Consider the following 17,442-nt stretch of genomic DNA (forward strand, 5'->3'; position numbering starts at 1 on the left):
CTGAAAGAAACCTCAAGTAAATAATTCATTCAGGACATGCTTCTGTGTTCCCAGTATTCCTGTATGCCCCTCACTTGATATTCAGTCAACCGCTGTCTGCTTAATGCAGTTGTCACTTTGTATTGTAATTTGACATAATTTTAACGCCTTACTGTGTTAAAAAAAAATTGACAAGATGCTAGGCACAATTCAGAACCAGCAAGAGGTTCCTTGTTGGACTCATGAATCAGCTGCACAAATCAGTGCAAGGGTTTTTGTAAACACACAAAAAAGCATGCTTGCTAAGAGAATGCAAGTCTATTATAAAATAGAAAGGTTGGCTATTTTTTGGAAAGCGATAAGCCAGAGCTACAGCTGAAAGCAAGTACACAAAACTCAGAAAAATAAATTTAAAAAGTTAAAAAGCTTAATATGGAATCCAAATCAGATATTCATATTTGGCATGGCAAAAAGGGTTCTTTAAGCATTCATAATAGTAGTTTTGTTTCCATGGCTTCTATTGGAAAGACTCTTCTTGGAAAGAAATAAAACATCCATGAGGGAAGCTTGCTTTTTAGGGAAAAGGAGTATACCAGAATCTAAAATTCTAACACACATTAGTCTTGATTTTCATCCTGAAAGTGACAAAATCAATAAGTTTCAGACACAATGGCATGTTACATCATGACATGATTAAATTTTATTTTTTTGCGTAATTTACTTACTTTGAGTTACACTAAGTTGACAAAAATCTCCAAACAGCAGTCTTAAAATGATGACTTTTCAGATAGGAATGTAACTTAACTCTAGAACATTCCACTGACTTGCTCTGAGGTTCTATCAACAAAGGGACAGTACATCATTATCATTAATAAATTGTTACCACTATACTGACATTACACAAAAATTAAAAATAAAAAGAAATCCCCATTGTGTGCCAAAGAGTTTAGTCTGAAACCAGCTGTAGTAATGCTAAGCACCCTGACAGTAGCAGATAGCTTCTACACAAGTTAAAATAGGAGATTAAGGTCAACATATGGGCATTTGCAGTAAAGTCACAAGCTGAGAAAAAAAAGTAACTCAAGGGTTCTTTAACAGGGGATCTTCTGAAAATCTTTGCATAATGAGTGACCTCTCTAGCCCAGAGTACTCCAAAGTCTGCAATAAGCTAGAAGGACCAAGTGAGAAAGTGGGACCAAAAGTACACTATAGCATCAGCAAAAGACAGAGAAGATTATTATTTACTCCAGCTGGACAAAGTTCCACATATAAAAGGCTACAGAACTGAAAGAATGAAAAGTTAGAACAAATACTGGGGCAAGTAGACATGGAAACCACTTAAGAACACCAGACAAAGAAGTCTGCTGCACTTCGGGCTCAAAGTCAGTGCAGAGAAAGTCACAGGCCCATTGAGTGTAATACAGCAATCCAGTCTGGCACAACGTTAAGAAATGAAAAGCAGATTTCTTGCAGCAGCAAATATGCATGCTCCAAAATAAGAATATAACATTAATAAACTAGGAGTTTAATATACAAAATGCATAGGGAAATAAAAAACATCTTAGAAATTGATTTAGTCAGACTCATTAATCTTAGCTTTAAAGTAATAAATGTTGATAGGAAGAAAAGCCCAGTCCTGCAGACTTTATTCACAATTACTTGCAATGGTTATGATAGTACTTCTAGTATTGGAGCAGTAGTCTGAAGGCCAGATCCTCAAGTTAGGAATGCTGATGTTAACTTTTCAATACTACTGGTGGCACACTGCTGGAAGATACCCCATAAACCAACTAGATGTCCCTAGAGACTGTGCTAGTTTACCTTCATTGTGCACCCACAGAGTATTTGTAAAGCATTACAGAGAGCTTATGACAAATAATGCTTTCTGAATTTTACTAAAAAGGAGGCATTGTTGAAGTCATTTGTAAATAGAGGTGAGAAACAGACTCAGATCCATAGCACCTTACAATGTTATTCATGTTTTAACCACACATTTTCAAATTTTCCTATCAATCATGATCAGTCTGGGGATCCTCACCTTCAGCAAAGCCAAAGTTGCCACATCATTGCAAGACTGAGCCTCTGTCCCATTCAGTTAATTGAAATTACTACAGGTACTAAAAGAAAATAAAACTTGTGCGCTACAGCTGTACAGTACCACAGTAATGTTAAAACCCTTTAGCTTTAATTTCATGGATGTGCAGCATGGCTCCAACCCATGGGCATTTATGACTGATGCATCTGCATGAAGCTTCTCATGAATGTTGCAAGCTTCTGAACATCTTCTACAGTCACCGCATTATATAAAGAGGCACGGATTCCTCCCACAGACCTGAATTGAAAATAGGAGAGGGGGAAAAAAAAAAACCAGGAAAGTTTTGTATGTTCTAAAAAAGACATTAGTAGAAGTCAGAGATAGTTAAATCTATACCTACTCCAAAATGATAAAAATTTACATCTATGTGCATGAGAAGCAATATTTAATTCTTCAAGGCAGGCTTGCAATCTAGAGAAGCTTAGTATTTATTAGTTATTTGCAGCTCCAAAGCTGTAGCCCAATGATATCAAAAAAACTTATCCCACAAACACTACTGAACATGGGAAAGAACTCTTGCAACCAGGTAGACAAGCAACCTGAGAGGCTTTACACACTGATACAATCTGACCTCAAAAGATATCTTCTTTGGCATCTGCAAAGAGACAGATTTGCAGGAGAAAGCAGAATTAAGGATAAAGCTCTGTGAAGCCCACCACTTCACCTAAGCAGATTGCTGAGCCACCAGCAATCTCTGATTACAATCTCTAGACTGCTATTCTCAAGTGTTGCCAAACCAGTATGTGGAACAGCTTATGCGTAAGAAAGGCTGGCAAGTCAATGCACAATGCCTGATGCTGTACCACTGCAGTAATAGTTTATCCTGCACAGGACAGAGATTTCACTTGACTAATACTTACCGATGTCCTTTCAGAGATATCATGTTAAGTTCCACAGCCTTCTCAAGAAATTTCTTTTCCAGGGCTTCATCGCCCTTGACACTGCCAATGCGGAAAGGTACATTCATTCTGCTTCGGTTCTTTCTCTCCACTGGACATCTAAAAAGGTTGCAGAATATAATGCTTAATCCACTTTGTGCTTAATTTATATTTCAGCTATTTGCAGTTTGAGCAAGTAAATAATCACACCTGTTTAGAACCAAAGTCAATCCTTTATAACTGAAATTGTCATTACTTTCTGTGAAAGATAGCAACCTTCCTTTTTTAACCAAGTATAATAATGGAAGTGGTAAAGTGGAAGGCTTATTAACCCTTCTGGACATACTCAAAATTGTGCCAGAGAAATGAACATGAGGCTTGTATACAGACCAAATTAAAGGAAAAAAAAAGAAAAAAGAAAAGAAAAAAAAATAAATAAAGTAGTTACTTAGGATAGGTGAGGAATTTTAACTAAGTCTAAAGCAGTTTCTTCTCTTCCTCTTCAAAGACTGACGCTTCTCAACTAGTCAAAAGTGCTACCAGAATTACACTCAGCTAAACAGAACTAAAGGAAGTATAAGAATGCAGCATAAATAAATTTTCATAGACATTAGAAACTTCTGCCAGTGATTTCAGACCATCTTCTAAATGAGCATTACTTGGAATCATGAAGTAGAGAAGAGGTAGTCTAGAACAAATATTTCACTGCATACATGGCCACAACATTACATGAGATGCATCACAGTTCCTTAATATCCTAAAATCCCATTTAATCCAAAGTGGAAAACTGAAGACATGTATAATTTCTCTTCAACAATTTTATGAAGGTAAGAAATTATAGGGGAGGAAGAGAAGATTTAAATATCTTTTTTTTTAGTGTTTCTAGTTATAATGAAGATATGAAGCCTTCAGATTTATTTTTTTCTAAGGCTGTGATGTAGATTCTTGCAGGCATTCAATAGAAATGAGTTTTCATAAACTGCATGTTAATTTCATACCTATTATTACACTATTTGGAAAAGAATGAGTACCATTCCTTTTAATTCCTCTCTTGTTCTTTTGTCCAGAGGTCTCCATGATGAAAAGAAAAAAAGATCCATAAAACCTGCCTGTACAAATCTTCTACCTCAGGTCCAACCAGGAAAATAATGTTCAAAAAGGCCTATGCTTCTAAGCACTCCCATATCTGAATTACTGCAGCCATGCTTTAGTTTTTAGAATATCCAGCTGCTACTAATGCTAGTGGTGCACTCAGTGCACAGACGTTGAAAAACAAACTACAAATGGCACAGAGCACTTCATGGAAGAAAGGCTCCATTTGCTAAATGGCTTGTCACATGGCTTACTCAGGGAAGCATGCCACAGATTAAGTGCCACGTTACAGCTGGGAAGGCAGCTTCAAATTAAGTCTTCCTTTTAGTTATAGATACAATTAAAAAATTCACAGTCTTAACTGTATTGCTTAGGAAGCTGCATACAGCTCAGTTAGTGAAGCTTGTTCTGCTTTCCCAATTGACTATTTACCATCCAATTTGCATTGCATTTCCCACTCACTGCCTTACAGACCAGCTTGCCAGATATAGATTTTTGTTTGTCACAAAATGTTTTTTTCAAGGCTTCATTTGCTTTCTGACGTTTATGAAAAACCCCCAGGATTTCCCTGGAGTAGGATCACAATCCTGATCATGATGATACTAAAGGCAAAGCTGTTCTCATTAACTAAATGGATAAGAAGAATGTATTAAATATTATGATGAAACTTTATCCCTACCAATTATGATTGCAGACAGCTTTAATTTAAAATCCAAATTTAATTTGCTCTATCTTAACTTTGACTTGAAGATAAATTAGGTCCCTGCACTGTTGCTTTTACACTGAAGGTGAAGGAAAGTATTTTGTTTCATGGTCAATTAGTAGTCTGAGCTTGGCAAATATTATAATTATTACAGAATCAGGTTTTAGCTATGCATAGGTCCTGTGAGCTCAAAAATACCTTGCAATTCTATGTAGAAGTCAAGAGTGTTAAAACTGCTTTGGAAAGGCAGCAAAAATAACTGAAGAAAATAAACTGTGCATGAAGTACATACAGGAAATGTATTCCACTTTGAGGTCTGATCTTTCTATTTTATTTCAGGAAGTGTTTCAGAACTTAGCATAATTAGCTAATAAAATGCTCTGCTTGACAGAGAAAAAGCAGAGTCTTTGAATTCTGAAAGGTGGTTGGGGAAATAGAATGCAAAGGTGTCTCTACAATTTCTTACATGCAATTTTTCTTTGTTTTGGCCTATATTTCCCCAAGAGATTCAGTACGCATACAAACCAGAATCTGAGTATCTATTTCTTGTATATTCTTCTCCCATGTCCCCATTTCATTAATTTTAGAATACGTTTTTTGTAGTGTTCACTACTGATCCACACAAGGTAAGCTGAAATAACTTCCTACTGGAATGATACTTAACCTTGGACACTTACCAAGTAAATGGTTTGCACAAATAGTATCTCTAGAAGTCCTCAAAAAAGGTGACTTCAAAAACACAATTAAACTCTCAAAAGTTATGAAAGTTTGGCTATGTAGCAAATATTGAACAAAGGAGAAAAGCATTGCAACTTACGCATAAAATCCATTAGATTTGTCTATAATATCATAAATCATCCGTGACTTGATTAAACTAAGTTTATCCATAGCTGCAGCTCCACCATTATTCTTTATCCATTCCAGTACCAATCCCATGATATAAATACTGCAGAAGGAAATAACATTTTTCAGTGAAATTATTCAAACAGGAAAAACCTAAGTCTTGTCTAATAGTTCATAGAATTCTTCAGCAACAAAATGCCATGTTTGATTTAAGGGCACTTAAGATTAACAAATCAAAACCTAGACTATTTTACAAGTCACAACAACTCTAAACAGACAATGTTTTCTGGACACAGATGAAATATCCTGAAATTCAAATGCCACACATTATCTGTTGGACCCAGCTTAATCCTTTGTACGACAGAAGGACATGTCCTGCAGGCTTCCTGCAGCCCTGCAGGGCTCCCAAAGATATCCCCAGACATGCTGCATGCACTGCCAACTCGTTGCCTACATAGCTGCCTGTCAGGTCCTACCTAGAGGGACTACACAACTGCCTAGAAGGAGACAGATTTAGCAAAAAAGTTAATAGCATTTGCCCTGTGCAGCTGTTCTAGCAAAAATACAAGAGTAAATTTCAAATACACGTACATATACATTATCATGCCAGAAATTTAACCATATTTTCACAAATGTTAAAAATAAGAACTCTAATCCTATTTCTGCCTACAAACACCTTTTGCCCACATGAACAGTGAAGTTTGGCAAAACAAATTATGATGTATCACACTTAATTATTTGTTACCAGTCAAGTCCTTAGCAGAGATCTGGAAGCCTACTGGCATCACATGGCTTGAGACCAAGAATTTCAATGCTAGTTACTAAGTGCAACATAAAAAAATCCTTGAGGCTTTTTGCCTTTGTGCTTTTGCTACAAAACTCAGCTTGTTCAAGTTCAGACATTTCCCACGACTACAATTTACATAAAAACCTGCTCACAAGTTTTTATGGCCTATATCCAACAAGTTCATTCTTATGAATCCCTTCATTATTGATTCCAAGGGAGTGCTCAAAGAACATTACCCTGCAAGTTTCCCTAACACATATCTAGCAGGAGGCTGTTTTAAATTTTGCTGCTTTTTATTTCTAAAGGGATGCCAGTACCAAATCCTTGAACACTTCAGAAAGGCTGCAGAATAACCAAGGTTACAGACTGCCATTTATAGCAAGTACCTTACAGCTCTGAGAGCATAATCTTGTCACATTTATGACAACACACTATCAACTACTCCAGTGTAAAGAATTTAAGTGAAGTATTAGGTTATGCCCTTAGCAAATATACAGGGCTACATTCACCTCTTGCCCTCACTTCCTTGAGCAAAACTTTTTGGACAAGTGAAATCTTAGAAGTCAGCCTTAGAGTCATTCACAAAAACCCAGACAGCTGAAATCTTTTATCCTTCTTTTACGTCAATTAAAATAATGTTTCTGGAACAATTTTAAGTGCGAAATGCATTTCAGAGCTTGCAAATGAGAATTTTATAGCACATTCATTGTTAAATTTAGCTAAACAGATTAGGGTCAAAGAGTCAACTATGTAGTGCCATGAGGTTAAAGCCATTAGCATCACCTTAATTTAATTTAACATCTTGCTGAAGTAGCTTTTGCAAATTCAGTTAATATTTCCTGCCCGTTTGCCAGCAAGCCATTAACAAGTGCAAGGAAAAGAGCAGAGAAAAAGAGAACTGAGAAGCTTTGCCAGTTCCTTAAACTGGAACAGGCAGTTAAGGCCAAGCCAAACAGATGTGCATCCTGCCAACATTTCAGTCTTTTACATTCTGGATTCTGGAGTGTACTCCAATGTGAGTCTGCAGCATGAAGTTTAATCTGGCAAGACAGTGATGAAAAAGGAGAAAGACTGTTAGTTCAACTTTATTTTCAGTTCTCTTAACCACCCACTACTCTGTTAAGGCTACTGTCAGTTTCTGAGTAACAGCTAAAGCAGCACTTTCTTTTCAGAAGTTCTTTGCAATGGCTAAAATAAGGCTGCAGAATTTGATTTGTTTTGCATTTCAAATCAGAGGAACAACACTGTCCAAGTACTGAGATTAAGTAGAACTTCAGTTTTTCAAATGGAAATAGCTGTGTACTTGGAAAACACGAATGGCTGGACTTAAAACCTGGCATATTCAAGTATAGAGTGTCCAAAGACAGTATGTGTGACTTGGCAGTCAGGCAAATAATTGATCATGAAATAGAGGTTTCATCGAGCACTGGAAAAGAAAGACAAACATACTGCCTATGTTACAAAGCTACATTGATCAGACCAAAATCTGGAAACATTGTATGTAGCTAATTTTCACTGGGTGTGCCCAGCCAACAGGGCAGATGGGCTGCCAGTAAGAATACATAATTACAGCATTACATACTGTACAGTATGCACACAATTTGGGGGAAGTTCTGTACTGTAAAATCTGGCATAAACAAATGTTCACAAGATTCACTGTTCTGTTGATAAAGATAGCTGCTCCTATGGCATTGCAATAGGCAGCTTGTGACAATCAGCAGATTCAGAGACACTTAAATTCAGTAAAATTTGAAATTACACTAATTGTAATGATGGAATTAGGTTATAGAGTTTATATAGAGGAATCACTGAACTTTAGGCCCATACAGTACATTTAATATGTCTCCGAGATCATTAGGCAACCTAACTTTGCAATTCTAGAACACAGAAGCTATAAGAGCTGAGACTAAACATCAGTATAAAACTGCATTATCAAATTATCTGAATGAAAAAGAAATCTTTATTTCCGAAGTAATTTTAAAAGCTTCTGGAGAAAAAATATACCCAGATTGAAGATCTTTTTTTAAATAATCATTTCAGAGGACACTGATAAAAAAATTCTTCAGGTTAAGAACGGGTAGATACCACTGGCTCAACACCTAAACATTCTTTTAGCAAAGAATCATTTCACTAGTTATCAGAAGCTACAAGATAGCAATATTTAAAAAGCAAGCTGAAGTCTGATCTGCTTCTTACATAATGAAACCTTCAGGTACATGGCAATTTTATAATTTTGATTGCTAGATATATCAATTTTATCTTTGGATGCCAAACCAAACAATGAGATGGCAGTCTAAGAATTGTGCAAAATTTTACAAGAGTAGAGCAACCACTAAAAAAGCAAAGCAAAGCAAAGCAAAGCAACTACTAAAATGCCTTTTAAAAAAATTCAACAGTTTCATTTCAAAACCAACAGTAGTGAAAGACGTACAAAGAACAAGAAATATTTTTAAAGATTAGAAGAATACATATTCTTGCAATATCTTATGTTATTTAAAACTTTAATCACAATAATATTTACCATTTTCCAGTAAAGAAAGTCAGTGGGGATCTGGAGGTTCAAATGCTGAGAACAATGTCAGGAAGAAATTAAATCAAACTGTATTTAGTGATCAAGGAGCAAGTCTTAGTGCCAAATTACTTCCTTGCAATGACAGAAACATCACCATGAATTGACTAGAGCTGTGCTCATGTAAACCAGAACTGCATCCTGCAACTTCTATAATGGAGGTACGACATATAATATTTATTTTGAAAAAGGTTACGTCCTCTATGGCTAAGTCGCACTAGGCAACGCAAAGCCTGCTAGTCACAGGGCTGGACACTTCGCATGTTTTCACAGGAATCACTTGAAACACTCCAACGTACCAGTGGCTTGAGGGCAAATACGCAACTTTGGAAGCTTTTCTAGATAAGACCAGCAGATGGCAGTGCGACAGCTTGCTGAGGAAGGGCTATCACGTAGCAGGGTGAGTTACCTGTAGCATGGTGGAGTGTTATACAATGAGCTATTTGCTGCCTGTGTTTTGTAATCCAGTACAACAGGGCATTCCTTCAGTGCAAATCCCAGCAAGTCCTCACGTACTATTACAACAGTAACTCCAGCACAGCCAACGTTCTTCTGAGCACCAGCGAAAATCACACCAAACTTTAAAAGGAAGAAGAAAAATCTTGGTACATGCATTCGCTTGAGGATCTTATTACTGAGTAATACCCCAGGCATACTAGTCAGCTGAACAGAACAGAGAATGTGTTGAAAATTAGCAAGCTGTAGGTTAAAAGAAGAGTTAGCAGAAGTTCTGACTTCAAAGTGTACTTACGGCTACTCAGATGCGGAAGATAATCATAACGAATTTCACAACAGTTTCCTAAATGTTTATTTAATAGCTACAAACAATTCTCAAGGCAGCATGTTGCAATTTCACACTACTCCAAGCAAATTTACTAAAAACAAATTCCTACACAGTTCACAGTATATTCAACCCATCTGGTATTTCAGAACAATCATCATAAAATACACGTGTTTAAAGAGGCAGATCAGGAAAAGCCAAGTTGAATGCATAAATAACTACTCCTTTTTGCTACACACAGGTAAGAAAAGTCAAACATGCTTTTTCACTAGTCAGAAACACTTCTACTCACAGTATACTTTACAAACATAGCAATTGTCTATGTTCTGCCTCTGTACTATCTATGAAACAGACATCATAATCATGAGGCAGAGGAAACTTTAGGAGTGTAAAAGAGGTTACAGATTTTTCATGTTAGAGGCACGATTAAAAAACTGATTCACAGTACCCTGCTCTAGCTATACACTATCTACAGAATAAATATGATTTAGAAGATATTTATTTTAGCTGTTATTTTATTTTAGCAGGTATTTTCTTCATCAGTGAAGATCACACAGTAGCTAAATAATCTTGGGCAGCTATTTCCATGAACTATTTCAACATAATTAGTTAAGTATGTTTTTATGAGAAAAAGGAAAACAAATACAAATTGAAATCTCAGACCTGAAATTTCAACACTTCTATCCATCATCAGATACTCAATTAACAAAACAATTCACTAATATTCAAATAATTCACTGCTCAGTATCTCTAGCCATCCAGACATTTCAAAGTGCTGCAGTATATTAAATTTTGAAAATACTTTATGTGTAGTCACTGTGTCCAGTTATTTACCTTGGAAACATCCACAGGTTTGGACAGGAAGTTCGATGACATATCACAAACCAAGACTGCTCCTTTGACATCAGGTACAAAGTCAAACTCCACACCATGGACAGTTTCATTAGCACAATAATACACATACGATGCATCTGGATTAAGATTCCAAGTGCTTGGGTCAGGAATGCCTAAGAAACAAAAAATAAACCCAGAGGTCACTGGAGACTTCCTGGCATGCAGTTTTACCTGAAGAAACTTAAGTGTAAACCAAAATCAATTTTGCTATATAGACTATTAACCATGCTGTTACCAGGAAGATAATGTACCTGCAAAGCCAATACACCCATGCATTCCCAAAGTTCTCTGGTGAGCCATCATTAAGTTTGCAAAACCTTTGTTTTTCACCCCTTATTCTTTAAATTATTTCCATCCAGTTTGTAATTCCAGACTACAAACTACTGCCCTAAGGGGTTCAAAACAGCATTTCAGAAGAATTCAAACACTGAGCCCAAGAATCTTCTTGCTGCCTTTGGAACCACTAGAACATGCAAATTCTCACTGGCAAAGTTCTCTAAAGCTCTCTTTCTGTGCAATCTCAGAAGCTTTTAAGTCTTGCCCAAGCTGAACAAACACAAGGTTACCTACCTTTCTCCCATTTTAAGCTTTGCAACTGATTTACAAAACTAAGATTTCCTCTGTCAACAGGCAATATACAGGCATGTCCTGACAGCACAGAACAGATTTGGCATAGAACAAATAGTTGCTCTTCTTTTCTTTTCTCCTCTGGGACCTAATGGGAGGTGAAGGGAGGGGTGGGAGATGGTGCTATTGCTTCCAGCTTTATTTACTGCCTCTCCTCTTATCTACAGCTACAGAATGCTGAATTACACTCCCCAAGACTGGAAAGTCCTAGGTTCAATTCCTTCCTGTGCCTCACAATATATAAACTTACTTTCCAAGTTAGTGCCTTAATCACCACTTAATACACTAACTTATGTGGGGATATTATTTGTCTTTCTTGCTGCCACTCTTTTTAGTTCAAGTGTTGCAATTTGGACCAGAGGAAAGAAAAGTGAGCAAGACTAGCAGGAATAGAAACTACATCTCATGTATTCCTGCTCCAAGATTATTTATGCATATTCACTGACACTGTGGTGGGAAAGAATATAATTTAGGAAATTTAAAAGGAGGTGACAGATTTCAGGTCTCTCCTGGGTAAATAAGCTTAAAATCTCAGACCTGCTTCTGACTTTTACAGCAATCTCATTACCAAGTGTACATGAAATCGAAATACCTCACAATATCCCTGTGAATAGCTTAAGAACTCAGTTAAATATTAAAAGAACAGAGAGAGCCCAGACCACTTTTCCTACTTAGACATTTGTTTCTTGCCACTCATTTTCTGGCATCTGCTCAGCCCCATTTCTTTTTTCTGGTGGAAACTGTTAAGCCATTTAATAAAACTCCCAGTGGTGGACAAGGTGAGATGCAGCAAACATTCTTTTGATGCTGGCAATCAACTCTAGTTAACATTCAACAGCCCTATAACTACATTGGGTCCACTTTTAGAGCAAGTCAAAAAGCTAAGCATTCACATAGATAGATGCAATCATCAACTTACTTGTATAGGCTCCTAATTTGGGATGAACGATATTTACTTTGGCATACTTCTCTGCTTCTTTAGCTGCTTTTGCCGACCAGCCTCCAGTAACCACATAATCTGCCTGTCTTCCCTCCTTTAAACCAATAAGGTTAAGAGGGACTGCGCTGAACTGAGCAGATCCACCTCCTTGAAGGAAAATAACTTTGTAGTTGTCTGGTATATTTCTGCATAAAAGAAATAACCATTTATGTTATTCCCAGATGACATAGGATGCATACAACTTGATACTATGCATTTAACTGTGACTGAGAAAGAAAGCTGTCATTTTTGAAGACTCTTTGCCTAGAGTTTAGATCAAGTCCCAGTAACTTACCTCAGCACTAGTCTTGACAAACAACTTAAATATTTAAGAGTAAATGCTATGAATTTTAGTGATAAAAATTTGCTGGAAAAAAGCTTTCTGTCCCCAAGCCTGGGACAGCATTAAACAAACTCACTCCTAAGTAGCTCTACACACGAACTTGAGAGATATTCCTCACAATTAATCTTGGCTTTTAATTTCATCTATTGCTAGCCTCATGACTTTTCTGTCAGGCTAAGAACACAGAAGTGCTTACAGTAGCACTCAGCTTTGAGAACCTTCAGTCTGAAAGTGCAACAGTACAGTAAAGCATAAATGCAGAGAACGTGCAATAAAGAGCTGCTCATGCAATCACAAAAATTACATATCCAAATTATTCATTAAAATCCCTTCATCAATGATTCTGGCTGTAACTGAGGGTCAAGTGTTTTTGTTAAATGACCAGTATTATTAACTACTATAAGAAGAGTAATTCTAATCCGTTATATATTTATTTCAAAATTTTTAAAATGTGTCATTCTACAAATAGGAAAAGGTCTCTTGATCAGTGATTCTAACATTGATCCACAGAGCTTTTGTTAATAAAATAAGACTTATGGGCAACATGCAGATCACATTTATACCACTAGAGAACTTATTTTTATTGTTTGCACTTATTTCTTGTAGGTCCTTCATAAATTCTATGAAGGTATGACAAAAATCAAAATTTCAAAACAAACTCAGCTAGATATATAAAAAACATCAGTTTTAACCCAGTAAGAACCCTTTGTCACGTTCAAAAATGTAAGAATCAAACAGAAGATCAGTGTCCTCCCCAAGGTTATTACTCTAGGATACACAGTATTCATGCATGAAAAACACCATCAAAGAGGTCCTTTCAGGGAAAGATCTCCACATTAGACATTACTGATGCAACTAGCACACACATAACATAAAAATAAGCAGAAAGTAATTCACTTACAGCAATTCACGCATGAGGTTCTCAGTTGTATTTAAAATTTTTGTGAAATCTGAGGACCGATGGCTCATTTCTTCAGTGGAATAGAGACAAGAAAAAACATGAAATAAGGTGGTAATACATTAATTTGATTTTAAAATTGTGTTAAGCTCTAAACCTTTTACACTACAGACCCAAAATGCCTGAAGGCTGTCGTTCCCAGTTCCTACTCCTCTTTAAGTACAGAAATACCCTAAAATACCCACGGAAGACTTACACCTGCAGTCTTGTCCAGATACAGGCAAATACTGCTCATTGACATTTGGCACCCATATAACATTACAACTAGGAACAACCACATTTGAGGGCAAAAAAATAGCCTTTAGAAAGGTTTCATTTTTCCTCATGCTAAGAACCTTCTCTGCTGCTTATGCTGTGAGAAGTATATAATAAAGCAAAGGAGTTTGTTTTGTTCTCTTACCTTTAGCAAGGCTTCTTCACACAGCAAAGCTAATTAAACATTAAGGACAATTACACAATAATTCCTTTTAAATCCTAGGCTGTCTTCCATGTGTAAGTGTACAATTTAAACATTAATCTGAATTGTGAGGAGACAGCTGCACGTTCCACTTTTAGCAACTAATCTGTTTCATAGGCTAATAAAATGCTCGCTTGTCCTGGTGCATAAATCTTTTGTGCAACTGGGCTGAAAAGCCAGGGAGCTACCCATATGGCACAGAAGACACTTCCTCCTTATCACAGGAGAGCACTGCCTTCCTACTAGGAAGGATGCTGTACATCTGTATGGTATCTATACACATCTACACAGACACACAGGTATGAGAAATGGAGCTAAAATACCAAGATCAGAAAGTCTTATTAAACAATTCAGTTAAACATCAAAATCATGAAAAATGTAGATTTTTTTTTAAGTCTTACCAAGAACACTTATACCAAGTCCTTTGTAGTCCACCAATTCTTTCTGTGCTTCTAATAATACCTATCAATAGAAAAAAAATCCAGAAATAAATTAAGGGAACTTTCCACTATCTGGAGTCTCTGATGCATCATGCCTATGCCAGCTGCCCCAATTGCAATAACTTGACATTTGTCAAGTGAGATTAACAGAAGTATAGTCACTAATTCAATTTTGTTATACCTAGAAGCTTAAGGCTTTCCATAAAATAGCAAACTTATATCATATGCTTGTTGTGGAAACCATGTTTTAAATTATTATTTCAAATGCAACATTTCCAGATTTCTGAACAACTTCTAGGCATTGAATGGAACTCTAAACCCTTACAGAACCTCTAATATTTGTATACATACTCTTTCTAATCAAGCATTTTAAATACCCACTCCCACCATTTCATTCTGCGTCCTTTCACTTGACTTGTACAAAGAGGACAGCTGAAGTATTGAAGAAAATTAATTAATTTCCACACTTTTGGAAGATGAGTCTTTATCTTATTGAGAGTTAAGAAATAAGCAAAATTTTGAGACAACCAAAAAAACCAGATCACTAAAATCCTAGCCAAGCACTGCTTCAGACATCCATTTTTTTCCTGCCTTCTCCCCTAGCTCTTGAATATCAACAAAGTAGCATTAGATTCTAACCAATGGATCTGCAGCTTCTGATTTTGGTAAATTCTTGTCTGAGAGCCAGAACACTCTTGGCTGTTCCTGAAGAAGCAGGAGAAGAGGGAGCCCCAGTACAACAGCCACCAAACAAATGCTGTGTGCATGAACCCTAGGATCTGACAAGAAACTGCACTCTCTGGGCAATTTCAGGAACAAGAAATCTGCCTTGCTGACAGGGTGTCTGCATGGCCTGTCAACTGTAACAACTGGCTACCAAAAGGTCAACTAAGATCTGTGAAGTTTTAACCACCACATTTTATAAGCGAACTTTTCCATGCCAGAGAAAGAGGCAAAAAAAGTATGGCAGAACACACAGACTGTTTAGAGTAATGCTTGCTAAACTGCCTGATAAAATCCAATCCTGTTAGTAACATTCTTCATCAGAAAATCTGCACATGCCTCACAACAGACATCTATGACACCCATTATAATCTATGAATTGCTCCATCTTCTTGCCTCACCGAGTCTGAATGCTTTATGGGCAGCATCAGCCCACAATCAAGAGAAACAAAACATCGAGGTGATACAGCAGTCCACACAAGAGCACTGCATTTTCAAGAGGAAAAACAGATTAATAATAGCGAGCTCAGCTGTGCCCACCTGCACTCCTCAAATCTTAAATCCTGTTTTAAGCCGTCTCTGTCAGAGAGCTGGTAGTGCGGCAGTGCCTGCGAGAGCCCCTTTTGGAATCTAGAGCCCGACAGAGAACAAGAAATTTCTTTGCAACAAATTTCTTTGCAACCTTATCCACAAAGGACATTTCCTCGAGAAAAGAGACAGAAGGGGAAAGAAACCCAAACAAATAAAAAAAAAAAGAAAGTTGTTCCGCAACAAATCTGTTCATGTAAAGAATTTTTTTAAAGAAGTAACACATCAAATAACGAAGAATACTATGAAAGGAACGAAGAAAACAACAACAACAACAAAAAAAAATCCACAGCAGATAACCCTTAAAATGAAAGTCAGATACGTACAGTTCGACAGAAACCACCCCTCTCCATATGTAACTGGATAATCCATAGCTGCTGATGCAACTTCCCAGAAGGTTGAGTGTACACCACATTCACTCACTATAACTTCTTATAAAAAGGCGTCTCAGGGAATTACCATGCTATTTATCAACTGACAAATCTCACACTCCACAGAGTGTGCGCTTAGGTCCTACTTCCCATCCCAAAACTAATCATATAGGTGCTGGTGCCTTATCATCCAGCAGGGAAAAAAAGAAAAAAGAAAAAAGAAAAAGTAAATAAACCAAAAAAACCCTATAGAATATTCCGAGAACTACACTCGAGCTCGCTACCAAAAATCCGAGCTTATTGTTGCAGTTCGTTGGAGGAGAAGACACGAGGTTTCGGCGCTGTGCGGGTAAACTTCTGTAATTACTATTTACTAGTTTCCCCAGACTTCGCTTTGCAGCCGGAATCCCGCGGAGAGCCGGGGGGACGAGGACACCCAGGCTCGCCGTGCCCCAGCCCGGCCCCTACTCACGGAGCGCGGCAGCTTCGCCGGCCCGGCGCCGAAGTTCGCAACCTGCCGTCCGCTCTCCATCACTCCGATGCTGCCACTTCTGCTGCGGCCACACCGTCAACCCCTCCGCTATAAACCCGCGGCCGCCGGGGCCCGGCACCTTCCACCCCTGTCCCGGCCGCCCATTGGCACCGCGACCGCGGGGAGGCGGTGAGGGGAGGGCCGGGCGGTGTGAGGGGGAGGGCCGGGCGATGTGAGGGGGAGGGCCGGGCGGTGTGAGGAGGGCGGCCGGGCGGTGTGAGGGGGAGGGCCGGGCGATGTGAGGGGAGGGCCGGGCGGTGTGAGGGGGAGGGCCGGGCGATGTGAGGGGGAGGGCCGGGCGGTGTGAGGGGGGCGGCCGGACGGTGTGAGGGGAGGGCCGGGCGGTGTGAGGAGGGTGGCCGGGCGGTGTGAGGGGAGGGCCGGGCGGTGTGAGGGGGGCGGCCGGGCGGTGTGAGGGGGGCGGCCGGGCGGTGTGAGGGGAGGGCCGGGCGGTGTGAGGAGGGTGGCCGGGCGGTGTGAGGGGAGGGCCGGGCGGTGTGAGGGGGGCGGCCGGGCGGTGTGAGGGGGGCGGCCGGGCGGTGTGAGGGGAGGGCCGGGCGGTGTGAGGGGGGCGGCCGGGCGGTGTGAGTGGAGGGCCGGGCGGTGTGAGGGGGGTGGCCGGGCCGCGGCGCTCCGCGGGGTCCCCACAGCGAGCCCCGGCGGGCGCAGCGCACAAGAGCCGGCGGGGGTGGGCGTCAGAGGCACACAGGCACACGTAGGAAGACACAAACGCGCACACACATGCACAGACACAACTGCTTGATGCACTCTTTCACTCTTTTAATGTGCTCCATGGTATCTTT

At 38.9% G+C, this 17,442-nt stretch overlaps 1 protein-coding gene across 3 annotated transcripts; it reads right to left on the reverse strand.

Annotated features, from left to right (window-relative positions):
- Positions 1 to 656: 656 nt before the first annotated feature.
- Positions 657 to 17,089, reverse strand: PSAT1 (phosphoserine aminotransferase 1). Of its 3 annotated transcripts, none has more exons than XM_023943343.2 (9): positions 16,580 to 17,089; positions 14,387 to 14,447; positions 13,472 to 13,541; positions 12,168 to 12,373; positions 10,562 to 10,734; positions 9,356 to 9,525; positions 5,565 to 5,693; positions 2,935 to 3,072; positions 657 to 2,311 (listed from the first exon to the last, which is right to left on the reverse strand). In XM_023943343.2, the coding sequence occupies exons 1-9, from the start codon at positions 16,637 to 16,639 to the stop codon at positions 2,206 to 2,208; spliced, it is 1,113 nt and encodes a 370-aa protein (XP_023799111.2). In that variant the 5' UTR covers positions 16,640 to 17,089; the 3' UTR covers positions 657 to 2,205. The 3 variants fall into 3 exon arrangements, with proteins under 3 accessions (XP_023799111.2, XP_086725191.1, XP_086725192.1); XM_086869065.1 differs by having other exon boundaries at positions 16,063 to 16,609; XM_086869066.1 differs by lacking the exon at positions 16,580 to 17,089 and adding an exon at positions 15,689 to 15,778.
- Between the last annotated feature and the right edge of the window lie 353 nt (positions 17,090 to 17,442).

This window comes from Cyanistes caeruleus, chromosome Z (genome assembly GCF_971803275.1).
Source record: "Cyanistes caeruleus chromosome Z, bCyaCae1.hap1.1, whole genome shotgun sequence".
NCBI lineage: Eukaryota > Metazoa > Chordata > Aves > Passeriformes > Paridae > Cyanistes > Cyanistes caeruleus.

Bases quoted from the DNA above. Each gene is read 5' to 3' on its own strand.
- PSAT1 (XM_023943343.2), bottom strand. From the start codon at position 16,639: ATGGAGAGCGGACGGCAGGTTGCGAACTTCGGCGCCGGGCCGGCGAAG. The intron at 10,735-12,167 runs GTAAGTTGATGA...TTTGTTTCTTAG, and splicing joins CAAATTAGGAGCCTATACAA to GCATTCCTGACCCAAGCACT. The intron at 9,526-10,561 runs GTAAATAACTGG...TTCCTTTTAAAG, and splicing joins AACCTGTGGATGTTTCCAAG to TTTGGTGTGATTTTCGCTGG.